At 48.2% G+C, this 12,125-nt stretch overlaps 1 protein-coding gene across 1 annotated transcript; it reads right to left on the bottom strand.

Moving 5' to 3' along the window:
• Positions 1-5,061: 5,061 nt before the first annotated feature.
• On the bottom strand, positions 5,062-9,618 carry PROB1 (proline rich basic protein 1; the record flags this gene model as incomplete). The annotated part of the gene is made up of 1 exon (XM_084635662.1): positions 5,062-9,618. The coding sequence occupies one exon, from the start codon at positions 9,616-9,618 to the stop codon at positions 5,089-5,091; it is 4,530 nt and encodes a 1,509-aa protein (XP_084491788.1). The 3' UTR covers positions 5,062-5,088.
• Between the last annotated feature and the right edge of the window lie 2,507 nt (positions 9,619-12,125).

The raw sequence follows: 12,125 nt of genomic DNA on the forward strand, positions 1-12,125 counted from the left end.
AGGAATCCAAATACTGATCACGCCATGTCCTGATCCTGCAATCAGACCCACAGACCAGAGCACTGTGAAGAATCTTGATGTCTGGGCTAATGTAACCCTAATTTACGCCCCTCTCTCCTGCTACACTAGCAGATCTGATTGCACAAGCAGGGTCTCCAGCAGATGAACCCATGCTTACCTTTGAAAAAAGGCCTTCTGTTTTTTTATTCCCCAGATGATGGACCCATTACACATTTCTTCTCTTTGTTAAAAGCTCACAATGTTCTGCAGTGCGGATCCTGCAGTGGATTCACTCCAGACTAACATACTGTAACTGAGAGCAGGTTGTGCCCCTCAGTGTCTGGCCCATTTCTATAATACCAGCTATTTCACTTATATTTGGGCAGGAATGGTGTCCTTAGCCTCTGTTTGTCAGAAGCTGGGACTGGGTGACAGGGCATGGATCACTTGATGATGATCTATCTATTCACTCCCTTTGGGGCACCTGCCATTGGCCACTGTCAGAGAACAGGATACTGGGCTTGATGGACTTTTGGTCTGACCCCACATGGCCGTTCTTATTTGTCAAATAAGGAGGGAATTTTCAAAAGCTCTCTGCATTGGCCTAACCCTACTCCCTTTGAAATCAACGGGAGTTTTGCCACTGGCTTGAATGGAGAGTGGAGTTAGGCCAATCAAAACTGAGTGCATTTGAAAATCCCACCCTATATATCTAATGACGAGCCTGCCCCATTGTTACGTGGTCACCTAATGACTGACCCTACTGCAGTGCACATGAGGATGGTGGAATGGTTCCTGTGGGAGTCTCTTCAGGCATAAGTGGCTTTCAGATCCCAGCTTTTACTGTTGCATTTAACATAGTTACTGGCTTTTAACTTCCCTAGTTTAAGATAAAAAAGAAAATATTTGAAAGCATCTTGAGTAATAAAATCTCATGCTTCAGGGCTGCTGCTGATCACTGATAGGGTCAGGAAGGACACTTCTCTCCTGATCTGGCACTGAACATATGATATTATGGGAGGGAAGGGTGCTTCTTTTATTGGATTTAGGGTACTCATAGACCTATGGCTTGCCCTAGTGTGGTATGGTGGGGATTACAGCTTGCTCAACATGTTGTCCTTTGCTCTGAACAGGTCAGCTTGTCATGGAGTCAGCATGTCAGGCGTTCCAGGATGGGTGCAATTTAGAAGGCTGATCAAGCTTTTCCCTGGCTGCTGTCCATGATAAACAGCAAAGGGATGAAAAGTTAAGGTGGCTTAGAAGGCTGGCAAGGGCTGTTGAGCTGTGTTTATCTACAGTGAACTTTCCCAAAAGCTCTGTAGTAGGCACAGAAAGGTGTTATCTATGATACTGCAAAGGTTTAGTGGGCTCATATGTCTTGCTTTCTGGCTGTAGATTTCCCTAGAGATACTCATCCCCACCTCTTGCCAGGCCATGATGGGCATTCCGCAGAGAAATACAGTTTAATTTACTTGTATACGATTCTTTTGCCCCCCCCCCCTTGCATGAAATCCCATTAGTTCTGACGAGATTCCAGGATGTGACATCACAAATACCGGAGGTCGCACTGCAGCCTGGGTAATCCATGGTAATCCATTGGATGTCGCCAAAAGATGCATTCTGGAATCACATCAGAGAAGCAGGAAGTACTGAGAGGCTTTCCAAGAGGGCTAGAAAGAATTTGTAAAGGTTTACTTCTTATTATGAATTTGTCCTGCAGTAGTGCCTAGAAGGCAGGGCCCTGCTGTGCTGGGCATCATTTCTGTGCTGAATGCCTCCCACGGCAGTGTGATAAATAATAATCACACTTACAGAATGCACTTCATCGGTAGATCTCAAGGCACATTACAGAGATGAGTCACTATCATAACCCTCAGATGGGGAAACTGAGACATGCCGCATCTGAGTGACTTGCCCAAGCTCACCCAGTGAATCAGTGGCAGAGAGAGGACCGACACCATGACTCTGTCACCCTATTCACGTGCCTATGCTGCGTTCTCTCAGGGCGGGGGCATAAGGGATCAAAATCGCTGCTTAGCTCAGGTTTCATGCTTGATTTGCAGTTCACCTTTAAGCACCACTATTAAATTACCCCTTCCCATTTCACACACACTATTCAACCTGCATCAACCCTCCTTTCACCTGACCAGATATCAATTCCAAGGAGCTAGAATGGCTGGACCTAATACCTCTGGCTCCTGCCCAGCCAGGACGTCCAAGCTACTCCAGGGCTGGCAGCTCTAAAGCATAGCAGTGTTGAGCTGTTAGCTAGAGATTCTCATTAAACCTTGTTAAAACTCGGCACAGGGCCCTGCCTACACTTTGGCCTCAGAAAGGCAAATATCCCCTCTAACTCCGTCGCCCTTTGCTCTCATTCCACCTCCCCCCACATCACTTCTGCTCCCCTCTTCCCTGAGCCAGCCACGTGTTTCTCCCCACTACACACTGCTGAGCAGCCTCACTCTCTGCACCCCAGACAGTCCTTCCCTCTGGCTGACTCTGGTCCCTGAGGGCTGCTCCGGTTTCCTTTCCTCTTGCGGTGCCATGGTTCCTAGGAAAGGCAGCTGAGCTGGTTCTGCCTTGTTTCCAGCCTCTCTGGCTGCTTCCTTACACTGAGCCTGACACCTGCAGAACAGCTGGAAACCAGTGAGCTGGCCCGTGAGCAGGGAGCTGTCTGCAAAGCAGCAGCAAGAGCTCTGCACCACTGCCCTGGACGCTGAAGCTCAAACACCCCTGGGGCCCGATCCTGTGAGGCACGTTCAGATGCACAGTTCTTCACCCGAGCCATGCCCCTGATGTCAGTGGGATTCCCGCGGGGGGCAAAGGCCACTCGCACTGAGAAGGGCTGCGCGATCGGGCCTGCAGGCTGGGTCTAGCACCAAGCTGGAGCATGTGATGTGCTTTCTACACCAGCAGACTGCCTGCATTTTGAATGTGGACAAAGGCAGGACCTCCCCTGGCCACAGAGGAAGGTTTAGACCGTGTTCATACACAGTTTCTATACCCAGGTTACCAGCAGCAGCTCTGATCGTTTACACTGGAAGAAGTTTAATAATTGATTAACTCTCTTCTCATGCTTCCTACTGCTTGCTTATTTTCCACACGTCCAGTGGGGTTGGACTGGGTCCAGTACTGACCATCTGCTGAGCACTAAGATGCAACTTACTAAATACATCACTAAATAGCCATTGCCTTCCATGGTGACCCATATGAACCTCTTGTTTCCTTGTGCGCCCTTGTCTGCCTGCCTGTCTGTCTCCACCTGTTGTCTTTTGTTATATTTAGATTGGAAGCTCCTTGGGGCAGGGACTGCCTTTTTGTTCAGTGTTTGTACAGGGCCTGGCACAACTGGGTCCTGGGCCATGACTGCAGCTCCTTGACGCTGCCACAATGTACATAAATACATTAATTATCCTAATAGTTATTAACAGACGTGCTTTGGACATACTGTAATTTTTCTTTTCTATACAGCAAAGGACAAAAGCGCCAGATTCCTTAATTATTTCTCACTCAGTTCTTTGGGCCAGGACCTCAGCGGAGGAAAACAGGTACAACCTCATATGATTTCAGTGGTACCAGTCTGATTTACACCAGCTGAGGATCTGAGCTGGTGTGGGGCGGGGAGGTCTGACTACACTGCAGTCACTGGGCATGAGTGCAACTTGAGTTGCAACTTGCAATCTTTTAATCTAGTCTGGGTAATTACTTGCTGGGTTTGCCCAAACTGCCATGGGTTTACTGCTCTCGCACCGGAGCTAGCTAGCTCGAATCTGTCTCATCAAGCTGCGACCAACCCTACTGCAGTATAGACATACCCTGGGAGCATGTAGGCCAAAGAAACCAAAGGAATAACGATGCAGTGAAAAATATGTCAGAACAAGAACAAATCATTGCAAAAAAAGGCAAAGCCAAGCCCAATAGCAACTGTTTGCAGTGTCAGGTAAGAGGTTAAGCAGGCAGGTAAGAGCCTTAAGAGTTTAAGCAGGACTTACGTGGTGTACCTTTCCTCTGCAGGGCTGCATTTCACTCAGCCAGCCCCGCAAAGCAGCCAAGAAACAGCTAAGATTTCCCACAGGTCTGAGAACCTATTTTTAAAAATGATTATTGACCCTTTTTGCTAATACTGAAAATACTTGGACAAGTTCCATAACAGCTCTCACAGATTCCCAGGCTGTCACACCATGACTAGCCAGGCTGCCCTCCTGCAGGGTAGAAAACTTCCCTGAAATAATTTTACAGTCAGCTTCCACAGCCAGTGACCATAGCCCATAATGCAGCATGCCCTCCCCTTTTCACAGACTCTTTGCTTGACAGGACAAAACAAGCTGGGAGGTGGTATGCATTCCAGCCTTCATGCATGCAGCCCCTTGAAACAGCGATCTTCACAAATAAAAACTAGGCTGTGTGGGTAATTTTTGTAATGCTGACTAGTGGAAGTTTTGTCTTTCAAAGCGAAAGAGTGGGTTTCTCCTGGACAGCATCCGACCAATACAGAGTAAGCAAAAACCAAAATAAAATGATTGTTACCTGGCACAGGGCCCGATCCTGATCCACTTAGTGCTGAGCACATATAACTCTGGTGGCTGGTGAACAGCACCTCCCAGGATCAGGCCCAGCATTAGAATAGTTTGTTCTGTGCATCAAGAAACAGATCAGCAGTTATGGATGAGAGGCTGCTAGGCTAAATCCTGGTCCCTTTGAAATCAATAGCAAAATTCCCATTGACTTCACGAGCACCAGGATGGTCAGGGCTGGTTACATTTAATTAGTCTGGCTATTGCATTCTTCATTCTCATTAGAAACCAATGAGATGAACCAGAAGTGATGTGCCCCGTGCTGTCTTCTTGGTGCACTGTTACCTCTGATTTGCTTTGGAAGCCCAAACATCTGGACAAGGGGAGCAAAGTGTAACCAGCAGGGTCAGGCAGTGGGTCTCTCTCTCCTTTTCCACCACATCTTGGGGACTGCTGTAGGCTTGACTTGTTTTCAAGTACGAATAGTCAGAAATAAATACGCAATACACATTCATTGAGGGGAAACCCACCATTTTAACCCTCCGTGTGCTGCAGGTTCATTTGGGTGAGGGTCTCACATCCGGAACAAGGGCCCTTTCTCCGGCATGGAAGGACTGAAACTTGCAGCTGGGGAGAACAAAGGCTGATTAGGGCTAGGACTTGAATTCATCCCAGTAGGAATATAATATAAACTCTCCATGTAGTTGCAGTCGGTGGCTTGAGTAGCTGGTGGAGCTTCGCCTTTTGGACCAGGGCTGAAGATTTCAGTAACATTTGTATTTTCTTGACCAGGCTGTTGGTTTGGCAGATCGGGGTGGACGGATGGCACAGTCACAGGAGGAGGAGGAAACCCTGGGAATCCCGGATATGGTATGTAGGGCGGTCCATAAACCCCTGGATTCATGACCAGTGGGTTGAAAGGAGTTGGGTAAAGCCTACTATGTGATGCCAAGGGGACTGGTGGTATCAACACTTCAAGGTACTGGCCTGTCTCTGGGTCATAGAGCATTTTCAGCTGCGGCTGTCTGGGAGGTTCCATGTAGTAGCACTTCCCGCTGTCTGGATCAACGAGCATTTTCCTGTGAGCCTGGGGCTGGGGAGCAAAAGACCTGGTGGGGCTAGGGGCACTTCTGCTGCCCGGTGAAATGCCATTGTTCCTCCTCAGGAAATTGGGTGAGTCGTTGACTCTGCAGTGGGGCTGGACATGGCTTGGCTGGTCATGCACGGCGTGGTCCGTGGCTGTCTTGCCCTCTGGTGCTTTCGGCTGAGGAGACTCATTGCTCATTGTGCTCATGGGTGCTTCCCTGCCTGGCTGGAAGGACACGTTGGAACTGACCAAAGTGTGGTGTGGATGGGAGGGCACCAAGGGCTTAGGAGCTCCTTCGGGTTTCTGGGCTTTCACAGGAATCGTTAAATAGTTGGCATTCTCAGCATGGGTGGCTGTGAAATATTGCTCGTTTCCTGCCTGCTGTCTGTTCAAGTGATCCCAATTCTCCCTCTGATCTTGGAGCTTTCCAGCTGGGGGCGATGGTGCAGCAGAAGGAACTCCTGGTAGTCTGGTTCCTTCGCTGTATTCCTTTGATCTCAAGGGGGTATTGGAATTGGCACACTCTGGAGACGTGCGGGTTGCTGGCACAAACACTTGGCTATCCAACGGCCTGGGGGCATCAAACATTTTGTTCTGGGCCTTCTGCTGATGCGAACTGTTAGCAGACTGATTGTTTGCTGGCATGTTTGTATGGGATGTTTGGGTACTTGTCACTGTTGACTTTATGGGCTGTAGATGTCTGTAGCCTTCCTTGGTCGATTCGGAGACCTTGTTTTCTTCTTTTGGACTGACAGAATAGTCTTGACTGTTGCGAGGTGTCAATGAGATGATCTCAGTGGATAAATGCTTCTGAAATGGCCACTCAGACTCCTTGTGACCTGGCCTGGCAGTGTTGTGATTGATGTCAGTGCAGTTCTTGGTGTCCTTAGGAGAGGCTGAAGATGGAAACAGAACAGCTTCACTTTTTTCTAGTGAGTTGCAATTAGCTTGTGTCAATGAGTCTTTCGTAGCCCTTCCATTCGAAGCTGAGTAAGTTGGAGCAGGGAAGTGGTCAGCTTGTGTTCTATGTGGATGCTTGGAAAGAGAACTGTTGACCTTGATATTAAGCTGGGATTCCATCTGAGGTGCTTTCCTCGTGGCTTTGGAAGATGGTGTTACATTTAGCTCACTCCTCTCATAATGCACTTGTTTATTTTCAGGCTTTAGTTGGGGTTCTTCATTCCCAGCCACAACCTTCTTCTTGGACTGAATTTGAGTGATGTGCATTGAAGATTCACTCACTGCAGTGCATTTGCTTTCAGTAAGACTGGCAGGTCCATCCACGTGGGGCTTAGTGATGGGGTTTAAAGTGGCACTGTGTTGCAGGTCACTCGCTCTCTGATCTGGTATGGAAACCGCTGACACATCTAAGTTCAGCGGCTGCTCCCGGTTTTTTCCATGTGAATGGGTCTTTGTTTGCACATCATCTTTGCGACACACCGAGGTACAGTGTATAAACAGAGGGGAGGTTGCAGTGGACTCCTTTGTTGATAGGCTTACACTATCCCCACTGTTGGTTTCTTGGTCTATATTGAAGCTGTCTGAAGATTTAAAGCACAAGCTATAGGTGTTCTTAACTAACTTTCTGACATCCCTGGGCTGATGTATCCGCCCCTTCCCTTTATTCTCTGTCTTCTTGGCTTTCTGAGTGCATGATGCTTCAGGGGGTCTGCTTTTCTCATCATTGCGTGATCTGCAGGAAGTGGGCAAAATGAGAGTGGAATGCTTGGTGCTCTGCACTGCTGCTGGCCTCTTCTCCTCAGCACCTCCCTCCGGAGTCAGCTGCCTGGAGACATTCAGCATCTTCTGTTGCTGCTCGGGTTTGCTATGTGGGATCAGTTTCATCTCCTGCGTTGTGGACGTGAAGATGTTCCTGGCTGGATCCCTGGGCACCACCAAGCTTTTTGGCTTGAAAGGGACCTTCTCCTCTTTCCGTGACGTGTGCTCGTTCTTGCTGATAGCTCGCTGCTTCAAACTGGGCCATGGCTTTTGTGCTTTGGAAAACGTCGGGGTGACACCCAAGCCTTTCACCTCAGCCTGCTTGGATTCAAACAGGGCACGAGCTCTCCAGTATTCTTTCCTCTCTCTGGCAACCTGCTTCCTGCTGTCACCTGAATCCCCGTTCATATCATCTGCCAAGATGGGGAGTGGCTTGGGCTGGGTGGCTTCTTGAGACTTCAGTCTTTCATTCAGCTCATTGAATGTCTTTTTCAGCTTGCAGACATTTTCCCTTTGCTGCTCGTTCAGCACTACCCCTTTGGTAGGCCGCATGGCATCTGTACTTTCTTGGCTCATTGACTCAGACCTTTCACTCATTGAATGACTCTGCAGATCTTCAGCTGAACAGCTGCAGTCAGACTTGGACAGAGAACTTGACTTCCCTTCCGTGAAATCCCCCACAAGGTCCGTACTTACGGAGGATGGTACAGAAGAAGTCAAGCTGCCCTGCATCGATTTCTGCTCCATTCTGATCCTCTGCTCATACTGCATTTTCTTGGCCAGCACATTTTTCACCAGGCAGGAGGCCATCCTGGTTTTGCTGTACGAGTCGTCTAATGACGCTGTTCTCATAAACTGTTTGTAGTTTATCCTGAATTCATCGCTGATGGTCCTGCCCTTCAGGCAGGGGTTGTTCCTGGGTGCTGCAAAGGGCTGATGAGCAGTGCAGTCCCCTGCTCTGAGGAAACTCATCTGATTCCTGTCTCTCTGCTTTAGCTGGATCTGCCTCTTGGGCACAGTCCTCTTTTTGGAGTGGCCCTTTTTGCCGTCGGCACTTTCCAAAGCCACATCAACACACTTGAGCGGGTCCTTCCCGAATGAGTAACTGGGCGGATCTTTTTCTGGGACTTGGCTGCCAGCAGGGAATTGTCTGCTGCCCTTTGCCTGGCTGACCACCTCTGCTTTTCTCAGCTCATTACGTGTTGACCACCTGTTCATTCCATTACTGTCTTCTGACAAGGAATTGGACAAGCTAGATGATGTCCTGTTACTAGAACTGTACATATGTAGGGAACCACCGTGAGGGCACGAGAGGCTCCGGAACGACAGAGCAGTGAGCTTCTGAACTTCATTATCAGCCTCTTCGGAGTCGCTCCCAGCGCTGGAGTTCTCAGCGCAATACTGGGGGTAGGAGGCCTTGCTAATCACAGGAGCTCTGCTGCCCTTCGTATTGCGCACTTTGAGGAACATCTCCCTGGGTTTCGGTGCATTGAATCGTAAAGGTGGATCCAAATATTTAGACCCACCGCCTCCAGGCTGCAGCTCTCTTGTGGCTAGACCCATCCTGCTGCTGTACCCTGGAGCAGAGCTATTCTTAGCAGGGCCTGTGATTGACATCTGAACCTGTTGCTTCTCCTTGGCACTGAGGTAGCCTCTGTATCTGCAAACTTGATTGCTTGTGGCACACTCCCTGCCTGCCTGGGGGCTCAAGGTCCTCTCAGCTGTGGCTGTTAAACTCCCCCCTGAAGCCCGGCTTCTATTTAAAGCTGAATGAACTACGGCTGCAGAGGCAGCAGCACAAATATCACCAGCATCTTTGCTGTTCTTATCAGGCAGCTCCCATGTGGCTTTGTCAAAATCGCTTAGCGTCCCATGTAGTTGCCCCGCTGTGTCCTCAGAAGCGCTTGGCCAGAACCCTTTCACGCCAGCCGGGCTCCGTTCAGGAAGGCTCACCGGTGCAGTTTTGTTCTTGCAATGCAGGTCGCTTTCATCATCTGGGTCACCATCAGGCGGCTGGGTTAACAGAGCGTCCCCTTCGTCTTCCAGAGACTCCGTGCAGTCCTTAAAACTCTCAGCCCCCTCTGAGCACAGAGCAGTGTGGTAAGAGGAGACAGAGGAGTCCGATGTGTCCTTTAGGGGGTCTCCTGGGGACTGGCTAGGTGTGTGGCTGTTCTTTTCTGAAGCAGCTTCTTTGCATTCAGAGTCACTGAAGGTCCCCTCCCCACTTAATCCATCAGGCTCAGGGGGCTGCCCCGGCCTAGAGAACTGGACAGTATTTCTTTTCGCTGCAGGGATCATTTTTTATTCCCTGCAGCACATGCTAGGTTCAGAGGAGTCCATTTGAAAATGCAACTCAGGCACCTCTTTATATTTGTTGGAGCTGGTGCTATTTCCCCTGGGACTTGAGAACCTGATCTTCTCCGGGGGCGCATTTTCCATCCCCACCGTTTGATACGGTCATAATAAAGAGCAAAACCTGTTATAGGTTGCCAGCCTAGGAAAGGAGAAACAAACAGATATCATATGCTAGCAGCACAACTGACAATAACTGCCCAGAGCCAAGGTATCAGTGATTTATTTTTGTTTTCAAGCAAGGCAACGGAATGAAAAGTTCAGCTCGACAGTATGTATTCAGGAAGCCGTTCCGAAATGCAGCCAGCTATACACTATGCTCTGAGAAACAGCTGTGAGATGCAGTCCTAACAAAATACCCACATGGTTCTCATGCACAGACTGCTCAGCTGGGGAGGTGCTGTGAGAGGCAGCACCCTTTCCATAATCTAACAGGTCTCTGCCTAGATTGCCCCTTTCATGTACGGCGATTTAGTAGCCACCCTCCCAAAAAATGGCCAGGATGCTGAGAACAATACTAAACATCCATGAATAAATCAGAGATAAAGATCATAATATTATAGAAATGCAGGGCTTGAAGGGACTTTGAGAGGTCGTCTGGGCCAGCCCCCTGCGCTGAGGCAGGACCCAGTAAAGCTAGACCATCCTTGACAGATGTTTGTCCAACCTGTTCTTAAAGACCTCCAGTGATGGGGATTCGCAACCTCCCTTGGAAGCCTATTCCAGAGCTACACTAGCCTTCTGGTTAGTTTTTCCTAATATCTAACCTAAATCTCCCCTGCTGCAGATCAAGCCCATTACTTCTTGTCCTACCTTCAGTGGACATGGAGAACCATTGATCACCGTCCTCTTTAGAACAGCCCGTAGCATATCTGAAGACTGTTATCTGGTCATCCCCTCTCTCAGTCTTCGTTTCTCAAGACTGAACACGCCCAGGTTTTTTGTGTTACAAACAAGCATTCACAAAAAAGTTCCCTTTATTATGAGTATTAGATACTCAGGTCCAAGCGGTTTGGATGCCCAATTCCCATTAAAATTAACAAGAACCAGGCATCTCTCAACCCCCCTAGACTGTTTGGAAAGTCTTAGCCTCAAAATTAATTCTGTAACAACACAAGCCCCTTAAAGCTGGATCATTTCCAGCTGTACTTTTCATGTAAATTATTAAAATGTTTTATTAGTGAAAAAATCCGAGCCCTGTTGGGCAGCTCTTGTGCCGTGTAATATCACTGCAGGGTGAAATTTTCCAAAGCACCTAAGTGACTTAGATTCATACCCAGATTTTAAAGCCAGAAGGGACCGTTGTGATCACCTCATCTGACCTCCTGCAAAACACAGGCCATAGAACTTCCCAGAATTAATTACTTTTCAAATCCAGTAGCTGTGGCTGATCTAGAGCATATTTTGAAGTATTGAGGGCTGTATGGGAATTTCAAGCTACCACTTTAAGACTGTGGAGGGCTTGTTAGTCCTGCTGGCAGGCTAGGGGGCTTGGTAAGGAAACCTCAAAGTGTACATTCAGAGTCAGTCTGAAAAGGTCCAGTTTAAAGAAAGGTGGGGTGAGTTGTGCCTCTCGCTGCCTTACAGAGCAGCCTGTTTTCTCTCTCTTGGGATCATGGTACTCATTCTGGATTTTAAGACAGAAAGTAGTGGTATGTTGCAAGCTTCCAGCAAGAGTATGCATATTTTTTATCTAACTTCTCAGTATGTGTGCCATGAATATAACACACAGCTTTTAGAGAAACATCCAGTCTTGATTGAAAGATTTCTAGTGATGGAGAATCCACCACAACTCTCTCCAGAGGACTTAGGCACCTAGGTGCAGATTTTTAAAGGGGTTTAGGTGCCTAACTCCCATTGAGAATTAGGGGCCTAAAAACCTTTGAGGACCTGACTGTTAGGTGCCAAAGTGCAATTGACTTTTAATGAGATTTAGGCCTTGAAGTCACAAGGTGCTTTTGAAAAAACCTGAATGTAATTATAATACTAATGATGGTTAATCACAGATAAGCACTTTCATTAATCAACAGGCTGGGTTTCATTTTTGCCTTTCAAAAGAACTCCCAGTAGGGGAAAGACCCTCTCACAAGCAAGCAGTGCCATTAGCTTTTATCATTTTCCTCCAGGCAAATTGATTTTACTGGGCGTCAGCACCTTCACAGGCATGTCCTCCTCATGCTAATCTGTAGCCCCAGGGTTCCCCAGTGCATATTTATTTTGCTACTATCATTGTGGGATTGCACTCAAAACTGCAAAGACAGTGAAGAAAGCAATTTCAGTGTGAACGGTTGTTATTGATTAATAAGAATGTATTTATACAGCTCAGGGTTACAGAGATCTGGCCTTGGCCTGCCAAACTTCACTCGGGCAAGTAGCGGTTGCTCATGCAGGCAGGCCCTTTGGAGTGACTGGATTGTGTGAAAGGATTACTCGTCTGAGGAGGGATTTTTTAG

The sequence above is a fragment of the Lepidochelys olivacea genome (assembly GCF_965140295.1).
Source record: "Lepidochelys olivacea isolate rLepOli2 genome assembly, chromosome: 8".
Classification (NCBI taxonomy): domain Eukaryota; kingdom Metazoa; phylum Chordata; order Testudines; family Cheloniidae; genus Lepidochelys; species Lepidochelys olivacea.